This window comes from Stegostoma tigrinum, chromosome 1, assembly GCF_030684315.1.
Source record: "Stegostoma tigrinum isolate sSteTig4 chromosome 1, sSteTig4.hap1, whole genome shotgun sequence".
In the NCBI taxonomy this organism is placed as follows: domain Eukaryota; kingdom Metazoa; phylum Chordata; class Chondrichthyes; order Orectolobiformes; family Stegostomatidae; genus Stegostoma; species Stegostoma tigrinum.
Genome location: NC_081354.1, coordinates 14,478,320 through 14,494,378, shown reverse-complemented (window position 1 = coordinate 14,494,378; position 16,059 = coordinate 14,478,320). Strand labels below are relative to the sequence as shown.

Here is a 16,059-nt window from a genome sequence, read left to right as displayed (position 1 = left end):
TTGCTGTGTTTGCCCTTTAACTCTTTGAGAATTGAGGACTAGAATGTTCCTGTATGTGCTACTTATGAAAGATTTCCACTTCCCAAATGTAGACTTATCTTCAGGGAGCTGCTCTCAGTTTGTTTGCCAGATCCTGTCTAATAATATTGAAATTGGCTTTCCCTTAATTTTGAAATCCAATTTATGCACTATCTTTATCCCTTCCATAATGACATTACAGTTATTGTCCCTAAAATGCTTGCCCACTGACACTTCAACCACTTGATTAGCTTCATTGTCTAGGATTTGATCCAGTGCTATCCCATCTCCAGTTGGACAATCTATATAAATCTGGCACAAAATGCTGTCTTGGATGCACTTTGAAATTAACAACTTCACACTAGGAGGATCCTAGTTAACGTTAGCAAAGATGAAATCCCCAACAACTCTGACCCTGTTTTTCTCCCACCTTTGTGATTTGCCGATATATCTGCTCTTCTGTCTGTTTCTGACTATTGGGAGGCCTGTAGTATAATCCCAGCAAAGTAATTGCCTTTTTTTATATCTGTATAACTTCTATCCAGGTGGCCTCACTTTGAAGAACCTTCTAGAACATCCTTCCTCATTACTGCACTGATGATTTCCTTTATCAATTATGCAATGTCCCATCTCTCTCGCATCCCACCAACAATGGTGCCTGAAGCTTCTATATCCTGCAATGTTGAACTGCCAGTCCTGCCCTTCCTTCAACTATGTCTTAATGACTGCAACAATACCATGTTCCCAATCAAGCTCCTTAAAATGGATACAGTTTAGCTTTCTGGAACTCCCAAGGGCCATATCGTTCCATGTCTTTTCCCCCGCTGGACAGTCCTGGTATTCCTTTATATCTAATTGGACCTACGTCTACACTGTGCCCCAACTCCCTGCCAGATCAGTTGAAAAACAGTACAGAAGGAATCCTCCCAGCAAGGACATTAGATCCATTCCAGTTCAGATGCAACCCATCCAGCTTGTACATGTTCCACATACTGTCCTCAAAAAACCTCCAAATTAATCAAATGCCAGCTTCACTTTCAAAATCCATGTTGACAATGCCCGATCAGATCATTATTATCCATGTTACCATTTATCACATTCATTATAATGGATTCTAGCCTTTTTCCTATCATTCCTATTCCAGAATCATAGGAATTTTGGAAGGTGATCCTGAATGCATCAATAATCTCCACAGCTTCCTCTTCTTCCAGCCCCATTTAATCCTCCACTACATCCTTCTTCCTATTCCTGATTTCCTTCAAATCCTCATTCTCCTGTGTTCCTTAGATTTCTAATTCTGTCAGATTTCTTGTGGATTCCTCAGTAGAAAAGACTATTTGGTCAAAATTCTGTCAGAACGGTTACTTATCTCTAAGTTTATTTCAGAGATAGTAGGAACTGAAGATGCTGGAGAATCTGAGATAACAAGGTGTAGAGCTGGATGAACACAGCAAGCCAAACAGCATCAGAGGAGCAGGAAAGCTGACGTTTCAGGCTTATAACCTTTTTCAGAAATGAAGGGTCTGAAGAAGGGTCTTGAAATGTCAGCTTTCCTGCTCCTCTGATGCTGCTTGGCCTGCTGTTTTCATCCAGCTCTACACCTTGTTATCTCTACTTATCCCTAAAGTTGCTTTTAGAGCAAGATTATTAATTACGCCTCTTTGTGATATAGCATTAGATCCGAAATAGTCTGTTCTGTAGCCCTGAACATTCTGCTCTAGAAAACTATTCCTGACGTACTGTAGTGATGTATTCTCGAACAGCATTAGTGCCATTATATTTACTCAGTCTCTACACAGATTGAAGACCTCTATTGATAAACGTATTACTCATGCTACACGTTTCTCTGATCTCATGGTTAGTACCATGCTGGCAATTAACGATTAAATATAAAAGCAAACATGCCCCAGTTCAGCTAAGTGTTTTACCTTTGAGGGTATTTGACAATGTGGATGCTGGAGGGATGTTTTCCCTAATTGAGAGAGATTAGAAACTAGAGGGCACCATTTAAAGGATGGAGATAAGAGAATGTTTCTCTGAGGGTCGTGACTCTGTGAACTTACTTTCCTAGAGAATGGTGGAGGCCGAGCCACTGAATATTTTCAAGGCAGTGAGAGACTCTCTGCTACAAGGGAGAGAAAAGCTATCTAGGCAGCAGGGAAGTGCAGTTGAGGCCGTAATCCGATCAACCGTGATGCTGTTTGAATGTTGGCACAAGCTTGATGGGCCAAGTGACCTACTCCTGTTCTTACTTCATGTGTTCACTTAGCAGTCTAATGAGAATGTAGATCCTCATAACATAATGCATGAGAAGATGTGGCAGTCACAAGCAACTGAGTCTCTGAGGAGAGGGAATACAAAGGAACATGAGCTTTAGAGATTAGTATGAATCGTAATTGTGTAAATAAGATTGTTTCTTAAAACTTCTTAATGTCAGACAGTACACCCTCTCAATAAAGCGGCGACCTTGAGGAAGGCTATTAAGTTCATGGAGACAGTACAGTCTAAGGGAGCAGTCTTTAGACAACTTGCTCAGAACCTTATGGTAGCCTAACCTGCGAGGCTCATCAATAGAGGAATAGCAAGACAAGTCACACTTAGTTGCGGTAGTGTAGGCAATATATAAATAGGTGGCAGCTGGACTGCCTCTTCCTGTGCGTGTATTATTATTTTTTGTCCATAATTCTGATTTGTAAGTAGCTATGCCCACATGATGAATACCAATAGAGGTAGTGTGGGAAGTGATACACTCTGATAATGGAAAATTTTATGTGCTCCACTCCCATGCTGTGGGAAGTGCATGTTGAATGTAATGCTACGTAACTAGCATCCAAATATTTGTTGCCCCTTCATGCTAAAACTGGGAGATCAGTGCATTTACTGTTCAACATTGATTTATGTTGCTTTGTTTTGACATTGACTGGTCCCCTTGTTTCCCTGATGTGGTTTTTTTGATGCTTTGCAACATTCAGTTGGAAGCTGGTATTCAAATTTTCAAACACACTGGCAATTAGAAATTGTACATTAGCTTATAAAGAGTTGCGGACTTCTGACTTCTACCAGTTTAAAAAAAAATCTGATAGTAAATTTCTCTTTCTGAATTCATCATTTGCCCTCTATTTCAATTGAGTACTGTTATGGTTCAGTTCACGATTAGCGCTACACTGTGACCTGTTTTTCCATTACCTATGACCACAGAAACGGCCACTATTATCAATCTTTCTGTCCAGTTATCTTGTCAAACATTTGTCAGTTGTGCTGCAAAGTTGTCATGTTGGTTCAGAGAGGCTGGTGCATCTCTGATACAGAATGATATCGAGCCTAAAGGTGATTGTAATTCATTGCTGTATCTTTCATGGGAGGAGAGGCTATGTTTGTTGTGACTGTCTGTCTTGAGCAGGTCATGCTGAGTCCCATAGGGAGCAGGATTTGATCACTTGAATCATAGCTTTTCCATGCCTTAACTCCATCTGCAGTAACAATAAACGTTTATGTAACAGGTCCTGCATTTATATAACAGACTGAGCAAAGCAACATGTCCCCAAGCGTTTGACAAGGGCACTACCAATACAAATCATTTTTGGCCCTGAGTCACAAGAGGAGATTTCAGGACAGAAGGTTTACAAGATGGTTCCAGGGATTAGGAACTTCATTTATGAGGATAGATTTGATGAAATTAGCACATTAGGAATGGGGATAGCAGAGATTTGGATGAGCTCAACTTTGGGTACAGTGGAAGATGGGAGATCAATCAAGACAACATTGGAATAATCAGTTGGAATAGCAAAGGCATGGATGAGAATCTCAGTGCAGATGAACTGAGACAGGGTCTGTGTATGCAGATGTTGAATGAGGAAGTCTTGGCATTGAAATGAATGGATTGATGCAAGTTCGTTTTGGGGTAAAACACATGATAATCTTCCCACATTGGTTCCCCAATTTTTAATACCCTTCCCATTAAAAAAAATCCTTTGATCTTAGTATTGAAATTTTCGATTGATCTTTTGGTTCCCCAGTTTTTTTGGGGGGACGGGCATGAATTGGGATTTCCATTGGCCTTAATGTGAACAATTGCTTTGTGTCATTACCTCTGAATGGCCTATGTCCAACTTTAAGGTTATGCCTCGTTTTGCTGGGCTCCCCGACCATTGGAAATGGTGGTAGTGATTTGACGCTCATTGTGCTGCTTGTAGTTGACCATGTTGATAGTCCAGCAAATTGTTTCTGAAGGATTGCTGTGCGCTTTTCTCTCTTGAGTCCCATTGCTGACACACCATGTTCAATTTCTTGTCATTTCTGCAGGTATCTATCGCACTGAGAAAGATAAAGGCACTTTGTATGAGCTGACTTTCAAAGGAGACCAAGCCCATGAGTTCAAACGCTTAGTTTTATTTCGTCCCTTTGGCCCCATCATAAAAGTGAAAAAGGCAAAAGTGGATACATCCAACATGCTGATTAATATCATAGTGCCTCTGGCGAAAAGAGCTGATAAATTCCGACAGTTTATGCACAATTTCAGGTACAGTATTAAGTTTTCATCATCAATTTATAAGCTCTTTTGTTAAAACCATTCAAATTAAGAAGTGGTTTCTAGAGGTCCCCACTTCTAGAATAAGTAACTAACAAAAAAAAGTTAGTACTGTTCTGAGCTCAGTGATTAATTTTTCCCTCATTGCATGCACCTGCTTTATAATTTAGTGGAAATAGCAATACAGAAATAGTTTACAGAGAGTATAAAATCAGATGTTCACCTCTGTTTGTGTTTTGGTGTGGAGGCCACACATTGAAGGGCATACCCTTAAAAGAGCCAGCCACTCCAATAGCCAAATACTACACTCTGCCCAGAGTTACCCAAAAAGTGGAAAGGAAGTCTTGCACAAACCCCCTCCCATCTAGTTAGACTTAGACTTCACCCCCAAGTCTTTATAAGCTTTGGGTATTTCCCTGTCCTTTACAGCATCTTGCTGGCTCTTCTGGTGTTGTGGCACAGTCACCTGCCTGCAGAGTGGATATAAATGATCCCACAGCACCCTTTTGGAGGTGAATAAGGAAGTCCTCCCCTCATTTTCTGACCAATGTTTATCCTTCCACCAAGATCTGGACCTTGTAACGCTTTGCTGTACACACATTGGCTGCTGACTGCAACAGCATTATGATCCTCACTGATGGTTCTTTTGGACAAGTCAGATCCCAGCATGTAACCTGGCTTGACACATTTTTTAGCTAGTTAACATGGTGGTAGTCACTCAAACATATTCAAACAAGACTACCAATTGTCTTTAACAACAGAACAGAAAACCATTGCACAAAATAAGAAAAACAAAAAAAAAACTTGGCTTAGTGGTTAGCACTGCTGCCTTGTGATGCTAGAGGACCCAGGTTTGATTCCACTCAGGTGACTGTGTGGAGTTTGCATGTTCTCCCCATGTCTGCGTGGTTTCCCCCACGTGCTCTAATTTCTTCCCACAGTCCAAAGATGTGCAGATTAGGTGCATTGGCTAAATTGCCCAGTGTCCATGGATGTTTAGGTTAAGTGGATTAGCCATGGAAAATGTAGGATTACAGGGGTAGAATGTGTCTGGTTGGGATGCTCTTCGGATGGTTGGTGTAGGCTGAATGGCCTGCTTCCACACTGTCGGGATTGTATGATCTGAATATAGAGGACAGTTAAAATTATCTAATTACACAAAACAACAAAGTTTTAATATGCTACCTGACATTAGTGTTTACAGAGATTCAAATTCAGAGAAATTACACCCCATCTCAATTCTTCTTAGCATTTATGTTTAATTTACTTCTTGTAGATCCTTTGCTGTGTAATGTGAAGACAAGCTTAAGAAGTTCTTTCCAATTCTGCTAACATGAACTTGTCACACATCTGAGAGCCTAAACTTTGTTGGTTCTAATAACCTGAAAATTTCTAACCAAACTTTCTCTTGCTTTAGAAGTTTTACTAATTAAACCCTTCTTCTGAGGTGACTGGTCCCTGAGCTGCCCTCCACCTGTCCTAATGGAGAAAATAAAGTTGCTTCCAAACTAAACACTAGCGTCTTCTGAACTGAATTTTTAAATAAAATTACATTCTAAAATCTTCTGAACTGAAAACAAAGCTAATGGCCTTACATGTTTAACCTACCTGTCAACAATATAAACATCTTTCCATTGACATGACAGAGATCTCTAGACACATGCCTTGTAATAAATGCTTGATTTAGTCACTGCTTTGAAAGGACTCTCTGACCTTGTATTTCTTTTAAGAAAACAAAATCATTCACAGAAGTAACCAACTCCATCATCCCCTATTTTATGTTTTAAATTTTAGTGAAATCAATAGATATATCTTATACGCACTTTATCGGAACAATGTTTGCTCATTTAAAATTACATAAATGATTTGAAGCATTTTGGAATACACTGCAGCTGTGAAAGGTGTTGTGTAAATACTGAACTTCCTTTCTTTTGAGATTTTACTCATTCTGCACCTTGCAATGGTGGAATCTCTCTTAATGGGAGGGAAGAGCACCTAGGAATGGGCAGATATATCATCTACTGAAGCTTCACAATGAGACCCTGTGGTATCAGCAAGTTCCAATTCATGTAAGGGCAGGGTCAACAACCATAAGCAGCATTATACAGATTCACTGGTAGGGAGAATTTAGAACTAGTCAGAGGTCAAATTGATGGTTTTCCATTCCAGCAGGTTGCCAAAGGACATAAAGGGCAATTAGCCCATGATGGTTTTGAGAAGATATATTGAGAGGCACAGTCATAGTGTGAGCATGGCTACCTTCTCAGTCATCACAAGTAAAATACTTGAACAGAAAAGATGTCTAACCTCCTGCAAGGGACACAGTGTCACATTTTGATTGTCTTTTATTCCAGAAACGGAAAAGTCAAGGTGGAATGAGATTTACTGTGAATGTTGCTCTGCATGTTCGCAGTATTATTGTATTATACAACAGTTGTATAATACGCCACTTTGTCAACTTGCACTTGATTGTAACTTCAGGCAGAAGTTAGGGAGCTTCTGGGACAATTGGAACAGCGTATTTGAAATTCAAGTACCTAATTTATGCCTGGAGACTCCACTAATTTACAGTATTATCTGATTAAATATTGGTAAGGGTCAAATTCAAAACATAGGTTATCCTTGTAGGAGAAAGTGGGATAATGAATTTCCAGTCAATAGCAAAGTGAAGGCACTTACCATTTTGATCCCTAAGAAAACTGCTGATAAAGATTTGGTGATGTCTCTAAACCGGATTTCACCTTTTCTGCTCTCCTGTTGATGACTAGCAGAAATATTATCTAGCATGAGCAGGTCAACACATAACAGCTTCTTACAGGCAGAAAACCAAGAAGGGAAATAAAGCACTGATTTTCCTTTCTGTTTTAATTATGTTGCAAAAAAGGAATTAAAGATTGACTCCTGCATATTTTATTAAGTTAGGATTTGAAATATTGTAAACCAACATTTAAAAATAGTAAAATCATGATGGAGAAATTTTTTAATGTGATGGAGAATTTTAATATCCGATAAGCTTAGAATTCGTTTTTCAGTGCCTGATAGGTTGCTTAGTAATTATGACTTAATAAACCATGAGAAACCCAAAAATGCCTCATTTGACAAAACATAGGTTTTCTAAACTGTTATTTTTCAGTCAAGTGGCGTAAAGCATACAAGTATACATCAGCTTGAGTGATTTTTTTAAGTACTTTCTGTGGAAATTTCTGTACAGCAACTTATGCATATCCCAAGAGAGTCACTTGGAATTTCCAGCCAATGGTGAAGTATTGATGGCCATGAATCTGTTGTCAATTGTCAGAAAAGCCCATCTGGCTCACAAATGGCCTTTAGGGAAGGAAACTACTGTACTTACCTGGTCTGGACTACATGTGACTTCAGACTCACGAGGACGTGGTTGACTCTTAACTGCCCTCTGGACAATTAGGGCTGGGCCATAAATGCTGCCTAGCCAGCAACACCCTCATCACATGACTGAATTTAAAAAGAATCCACATTTAATTCCATACCTGTGTGGAAAACAGGAATTGCTGTAAGTTTCATGTGAAACAGTGGTGAACATAGTTGACAAAATGTGGAGCTGGAGAAGCACAGCAGGTCAGACAGCATTGAAGTAGCAGTATTGTTGACATTTCGGGTCTGGGCCTTTCATCCAGACTGGGAACAGGGAAGGGAGCTCGGAAATAAATGGAGGTGGGGTGGGGTTGGAGGAAAGCTAGGTGAGATGATGTTAGGTAGGTGCAGGCAGGGGGTTGTAGAGATTGATCGGTGGGGAGGGTGGAGAGGAAAGGTGAGAAGGGAGGTGGACAGGATGTGTCAGATCAAGGAAATAGGGATGAGAGAGATGGCTGGACATGGGATGAGGCTGGAGGTGGGGAGATTTTGAAGCAAGTGAGCTCTGTGTTGAGGGCAATGAGCTGTAAGCCCCCAAGGCGGAATATAAGGTGTTGTTCCTCCAGTTTACGTGTGGCCTCAGTTTGACAGTGGAGGAAGCCTAAGATAGGGTTGTCACCAAGGGAGTAAGAGGGGGAGTTGAACTAGCTGGCAACTGGAAGGTGGTGTTGATCAGAGCGTACAGAGCGCAAAAGCTCCACGAATTGGTCACCAAGTCTGCGCTTGGTCTCTCTGAGAGAGAGGACACTGCATTGAGAGCAATGGATGCAGTAGACCAAGTTAGAAGCCATACAGGTGAATCTCTGTTGGATTCAGAAGCATTGTTTGGGGCTTGGACAGAGGTGAGAGGAGAGGTATAGGGGCAAGTGTACTTCTTGCGTTGCAGGGAAAGGTGCCGGGTGTGGTGGAAAGGTTGGTGGGGAGTGAAGAGTGGACGAGGGCGTTGCAGAGTGAGCAGTCCCTATGAGAAGCAGATAGGAGTTCAAAATCTGGCTGAATATGCAAATTGAGTAAAAGGTTAATTGCTTATTGGATGTTATGGTTAAATTGCTAGACCTGCAAGATTAAGAGTTCAAATTTCATCATGGCATTGGGGAATCAAGCTTTGAGAATGTGGTAATTGTAAATTGTAATTGACTGGTAATGAAATAATGATTGGCATTGAACTCTAGTGTAAATTCCAAGCTCTGCTCAGACAATCTGTTTCAGTAGCTAAACAACAGAACAGATGTAACTATGGTGTCATAAGCCAAAGGGCTTTTGCTGGAATCCATCTGCTTCCTGGTGTCAATGCCAGTGCCATTGTCTGCTTTCAAAACATTTTCTAAGTTTCTGTTTCCTTCTGGAGTCACTAGGTTCAGCAGGACAAAAACTTAGAAATAGAACAGGAGCAAAATCAATCCAGGCCGCTGGTGCATATTTTGTTCTCTGTGTATAAGCATCATGGATAAGGACGACAATTATTGTTGTTCCTTATTTATCCTGAGAAAGTGATGGTAGACACCTTAAGCTGCTGTGATTAGTGATTCTTTGCAGTACTTTGCTGCAACTAAGTGGCTTGTTAGTTTGTTTTGGATGGCGATTAAAGTCACCCGTTTGACATAGGAGGGCTGGTCTCTCAGCTAAATTCTAATAAGCGACCAGTTACTCCCCCTGTAGGATGTTGGTGAATCAGTTGCTGTTTCGGCAACAAGCCAGCAGCAACATTGTTCGTTTTCTTGATGATTCTCGAACTTGTTCTCCCAGACTACTAATGTATCTGTTGCCAGTTGAGTAGCATAACAAAACCGTGTCTAAGGCGGTAGCATCAAATTTAAGCCTTTTGAGTTAGACCCAACTTAAAACAAAATTTCAAAGAAAATATAAAGGAATTAATTTCACTAGAAATTGGCTCTAAGTGCCAGTTTTTCAAGTTTCCTGGAGGGTTTTGCAGTGTTAAGAATCATGAGATTTCTCAAGCTATCTTCCCAAACCTGCCTCATTACTTATGTTGATAGGAAACCAAGAGAGATGTAAATGCTGAACAGGTGCTAACAGGGAGTGTGAATGGTAGAAAATGGCTTGGCTGTGCTGAGAGCAAGACAGAACAGGACTTTAAGTGCACAGGTAGGTAACAAGCATGGAGGAAGTTGGTTGTGCTGTGGAAGCATTTAACTTTGTGTTGAGCCCTGGGGGCTGTAAGGTCCAGGACTCAAGACTGGCTGACCTAAATGGAGTTATGACACAAAAACAGGTGGGCAGATTATTGTTGAGGATGCCGCAAAGAGTCAATAGGGGAATCTCGACAAGTTAAATGAATGGGCAAAATCTTAGCTGATGGAACACAACATGGGAAATAACATAATAAAAATAGGGAAGTCTTGCTTAAACTGTACATGGCACAAATCAGACGACACCTGGAATACTGAGAATTTTGATCCTCTTATCTAAGGAAAAGATATACTGCATTGGAGGTAGTCGAGAGAATGTTCCCTAGATTGATTAGCTGAGGAGGGGTTTTCTTATTAAGCTAAATAAGTTTGGCTTGTACTCATTTCAGAGAATGAGAAGAGATTTTATTGAAACATAATAAGGTTCTTTTGGAGCTCGACTGCATAAATGCAGAGAGGTTGTTTCCCCTTGTGGGCGAGTCTAGGACAAGAGGGCATAATCTATGGAGTCCAATGGTTAGCACAAGGATGTGGAACACTTTTTTTGAGAATATTGAATCTGTGGATTTTTTTTAACCCCAGAGTCTGTTAAATATAGAGTCATAGAGAAGTACAGCATGCAAACAGATTCTTTGGTCCAATTCCTCCCTGCTAACCAGATATTCTACATTTATCTAGTTTCATTTGCCACCATTTGGCCCATATTCCCCTTAAACCCTTTCTGTTCCCTTACTCATGTAGATGCCTTTTAAATGCTGTTGTAATTGTACCAGCCTCCACCACTACCTCTGGTGGCTCATTTCATACCAGCGCCATTCTTTGTGTGAAAAGTTACCCTTTCGGTCCCTTTTCTTTCCCCTCTCATCCTAAGCCTATTCAAAATTGAGTTGGTTGGCCCATCAGGAAATCGAAGGCTCTGGGTTAAAGGCAAGAAAGTGGAGTTGAGGGTTATCAGATCAGCCATGGTGTTGTTGAATGATGGAGTGAACCCAATGGCTGAATGGTCATTGCCATTCTAGTGTGATTTTCCCAACTTTTTCAATAATTTCCGTATCATCCAGTGCCTGGGAATAGTTTTTTTTTGCTTCTGCCTTCCTCTATAAAACATCATGGGATCAATCTTACTGAGACACAGATTGAGCATGGTCATAAGTCTTTGATTATCTTACACACCTGCAAAACTCACCAATTTAAATTTTCTATGCAGCTTCTGGCTTATTCTGAGGATAGTTCAATGCATGGCCACTGGTTGGTTTCTTGAATACAGATGAAGAGTCATTGATCTCGATGCTGGACACAAGACTCATCAGGAAGTGTTTTGTATATGGGATGGTATATAAATAGCCAGAAGCAGCAGCACCGTCAGTGCTATTATCAGGGCCCAGTATTTGATTTGATTTGATCTACTATTGTCACATGTACCTAGATACAGTGAAAAGTTTGGTTTTGCGTGCAGTACAGGCAGATCATACCATACAAAGTGCATAAGGGTAATAGAACAGTGCGGAATATAATGTGACAGCTGTAGAGATGGTGCACAAAGAGTGAGGTCAACACTAAATTTGAAATTTGAGATGTCCATTCAGAAGCCTAATACCAGCAGGGAAGAAGCTGTCCTTGAATCTGTTGGTGTGTGTGTTTAAGCTTTTGTACCTAACAGAAGAGGTTGGAAGAGAATGTAACCAACATCAAAGGTGTTCTTCAACTAGGACGAACAATGTCATGAAAATGATCTGAAACAAATTAAAGGAACCTTTGAAATGGTAAATTTTGAACATAGGTTATGCGAGCTGGAGTTTGGAACACAGCAGGAACATCTAACTGTAATGCTTAAAATTATGAAGGGATTTGATAAGGTAGATAAGATAAATTATTTCCTTTTGATAGATGAATCCAGAAGAATGGATCTCTATCTTTATTTTCAAAATGTGGGTAACCAGCTGGGAGTGAAATCAGAGAGTACTTTTCCCACAAACTTAGAATGCTATCCTTCAAAAGGCTGTGGGTGTTAGATATCCAAGTCTGGGGGCAATGGATATTTCTCGGTAAGAGTGAGCAGAGAAATGGATCAAAGGTGACTAACATGGTTTGATATTGAATAGCAGCAAAGGCTGATAGCCTCCTCTGGTTTCTTGAATGCAGTATTGTCCACAATCTTCTTTCTTGGTTTACCCGAAGTCGTTTGAATTCTGTCCACAATCTTAATGGGATGGATTTGAGACCATCAAGGGATGACAGCATTGTAGAGCTACTTCAGACAGCTGCAGCTCTGCAGTATAAATGGAAAGCTTCCTGGTTGCTCTCATTGTTAACAAAAACAAAGCTACTGGAAAAACTGACCAGGTCTGGCGGCATCTGTGAACAAGAAAACCGAGTTAACATTTCGGGTCTGGTGACCCTTCCTCAGAATGGGTTAATTTGTTCATTTGTCTTTGCAGTGATTCATTTATTTAGCTGCCACTGCAAAGAATAGGACAGTGTCCAGCACTTTTCATGACTGGCTCTGTAAGACTTTTGGTTTAATTACTTTGGAGCTGTGTTTTTGATTTCATGCTGATGCCTACCATTATATCTCACTTTACAATATTTACTTGCAATAAGTTATTTCCCATCCTGGCTAGGATTTGCTGAGTAAAAATATTTTCTTCCAGCTGTGGGTCAAAATTTAGAAGACATTGACACCATTTATTTGAAAATGCCCGAGATTCTCCTTGATATCTAATATAAAAAATTAAGTTCATCTTTACAATAGTGTACAGCGTTTCATGTTTGGAAGCATTGGAGCTAAGGATTATAATTCATTTTGTGTTTTTGATGCTATGTGAAAAATAAAGCCCGTAAATGGAACCAAGCAATAAATAAAGCCTGCAAATATTTAATGAGGAAATATATAATTCCCTTCAGATGGGTTTTGCTGGAGGGTGGTTTTATGCTCCCGTGGGTTGATCATTAATCCTGACTGAACAGTTTTTTGCAATTTAGATGTGATCGGGGCAGTGCTGAGAGTCATGGACTAAATAGAGACACCTCCTAACCCCATCCCCCCTTCCTCCTCCCAGTCTCACTTAGTTGCTTACTGCATGGCTGATGCCAGTATATGTGTTCCATAAGGACTGCAAGCTGTGTAGGTGACAGGTTGTTGCCAAGAGGATTTCTAACCTTACTATAATGAAGGGATTCTTAAAATCTCCTGGATAATTGCTCAGTTGAAAACCTGAGAAAGCTCAGCGTGTCATCTCATCACATGAGAGAGCAACTTGCTGGCAGGGAGCCGGTCATGTACCTACGGTATATACGGTCCATACAATATGTAGGTAGGCATAGAACAACACCACTTCTTTTTCCAGCAATTTGTGAGGTGTGGATATTTATTTGTTTCCAGAATATATCGATTATTTATCATTTTGTCTTGTACAGTTAAAAGAATTAAAGAAAATCTGCCAGCATCATCTTTCATGATGTGCCAATACGGAATTGCCCAGTGAAGAGGAGGCAGCGGTGTCGTTATGTCACTCGATCTATAATCTCAAATCCTTGGTTAATGTTCTGGCGGCAGTGTTCAAAACCTGACATGGCAGATTTGAATTCAGTTTTTGAGAAAAAATTGGAAATGAAGGAATGGCTAAATGTTGACCGCGCAACCGTTGCTGATTTATTCTAAAAGAAACAGTTTTGTTTCTGAAATAAGATAACAAAACGTGAAGCTGGATGAACACAGCAGGCCAAGCAGCATCCCAGGAGCACAAAAGCTGACGCTTCGGGCTTAGACCCTTCATCAGAGAGGGGTCTAGGCCCGAAGCGTCGGCTTTTGTGCTCCTGGGATGCTGCTTGGCCTGCTGTGTTCATCCAGCTTCACGCTTTGTTATCTTGGATTCTCCAGCATCTGCAGTTCACATTATCTCTGATCACAGTTTTGTTTTTGAATTCTGTTTAGGAAAGGAAACTTGTCATCCTTAACTGGTCTGGCCAACATGTGACTCCAGAACCCTAATGATACATTTACTGCCCTCTAGACAATTAGGGAAGGGCAATACCCCAATGCCTACCTTGCATTAATGATTTTTTTTCTTGAAAAAAAGACCTCTGAAATGAAGTCACTGTGGTAATGTAGGAAATGCGACAGCCTATCCATGGTAAGGCCCCAAACCTTAATAAGATCATAATGGGAGGGTCTGATCTACTGATGTTGATTTAGAGATAAATGGAAACTTCTCTTGCTGTTCCTCAGAAAATTTCCATGGGATCAATAATGTTCTCCTGAAAACAGAGCCTTGATTAAATATTTCATTACTAAATTCTCGGACATTTAGTTCTGCATTGGAGTCCAGCCAAGATTTTGTGTTCAGGTTAGTGGAATGGAACTTGAAGGTACAGCCTTATGAATCAGTTAGGACCAACTTGAGCTGCATTTAGGAGTCTATGCTGTTTTGTCTCTGAATCATATTGAATTTGTTTTAATTGCTCTTTTAACTTTTTTTAAAGAATCCTTTAGAAAGCAAAGGCCCTCTTTAATAGGATTTAATTTTTGCTGAAATGTTTTGTCAAGAGGGAGTGGAGCCCAGTCAGGATACAATCTTGACATGCCCATATTGTCTGAACTGTGTGCAGAATTATTCTAGAGCCGTCCCAGGAAGGCAGCTGAGCTAGTAGAAAATCCTGCAGACTCGTTGTGTGAATCACGGTTGTTCTTCGCGTTTCTACACATGTTCCTGCATTTGGAGCATGGTATCTTGTGCCAGGGAGCGGTTGGGGTGTGTGCCTAATCTGAAATAATTGAAATACTCGAAATACTCATCAGGTAAAGGTGAAGATTTTGAATTTGAGTGTGAAGTCAGTTTTCAATGTGACATGCACTTCTATAACGATTTGCTAGTTTCCTTACCATGTATTCAGGATATTGGCCTCGAGCCATCCAATGTTGAATTTCCCCTTAACCTATTCTATCTGTTCATTCCAATATTGACAGATAGATGAATAACAGTGAGTTCCAAGTATTTGTTTTGTTAACTGGCTCTCCCTTCCTTCTTAAATAGAAAGGTTATGTTTGCTGCTTTCTGGTCTGATGGAACCTTTCCAGAACCAGGCAAATTTTGGAAAATTAACTCCAGTGCATCTACCTAATGAGGTTGGAGTCCATCAGGATCCAGGGAATTGTCTGCCGACAGCCCATTGTTTCCCTACTGATTCATAATTTTACTAAGTTAGTCTTTCCCCTTCAACTTCTGATTTGCAATTATTGCTGGGACTGGTTTCTGTATCCTTTATAGTGAAGACAGAAGTAAAATACTTGTTCGTTTCATCCACCATTTCCTTATTATCAACTGTCAGCACGTCATTCTCACTCTCTAGAGGACTAACACTTGCTTTACTTCCTCTTTGCCTTTTTAAATGCCTGTTACAACACTTGCTATTCATTTTTAAAATTCTAGCTAACTTTCTCTCAAACTGTAATACCTTCTTCCTTTAGTCATTCTCTGCTGTTCTTTACCTTCTGTCTAATCGGCTAACCTACCAATCATCTTTGCATAATAAATATGTTTTCCTTTGGTAAACACTTTGCTTAGTTTTTTTAATTAATTATGGATTGGATGGTTGATCCTCCCCTTTGAATTTTTCTTTAAAGTGATAATATATTTATTCTGAGTGGTCTGAAATGCTCCCTTAAATGCCTGCCATTGCTTCTGCATTGATCCATCCCCAGCCTAATATCTCAGTTCATTTCAGCTCTCTTGGCTTTCAAGATCACATAATTACTAAAATAGTATCCTTAAATCTCCTCTTCTCCCTTTCAAACTGAATGCAAAATTCAATCATTCATAATCTGCATTAACAATGTTGACAGATAAATAAATTTTGGCTAAGAGATTGGGAGAACTCCATTAGATCACAGCCAGCCAAAATTTTCATTCAAGTGGCTGGTCTGACACTTGAAGCTGAAATCTTCTGCTCAGAATTGAGGCTACTATTCACTGA

At 40.2% G+C, this 16,059-nt stretch overlaps 1 protein-coding gene across 9 annotated transcripts in view; it reads left to right on the top strand.

Moving 5' to 3' along the window:
- The window catches only part of LOC125456780 (chondroitin sulfate N-acetylgalactosaminyltransferase 1-like), a 263,481-nt gene that overhangs the window by 203,907 nt on the left and 43,515 nt on the right, over positions 1–16,059 (top strand). For all 9 annotated transcript variants that reach the window (XM_048540207.2, XM_059653623.1, XM_059653552.1 and 6 more), the window contains one exon: positions 4,321–4,537. In XM_048540207.2, the coding sequence (XP_048396164.2) occupies positions 4,321–4,537 (217 nt within the window). The remainder of the gene's footprint in view (positions 1–4,320; positions 4,538–16,059) is intronic.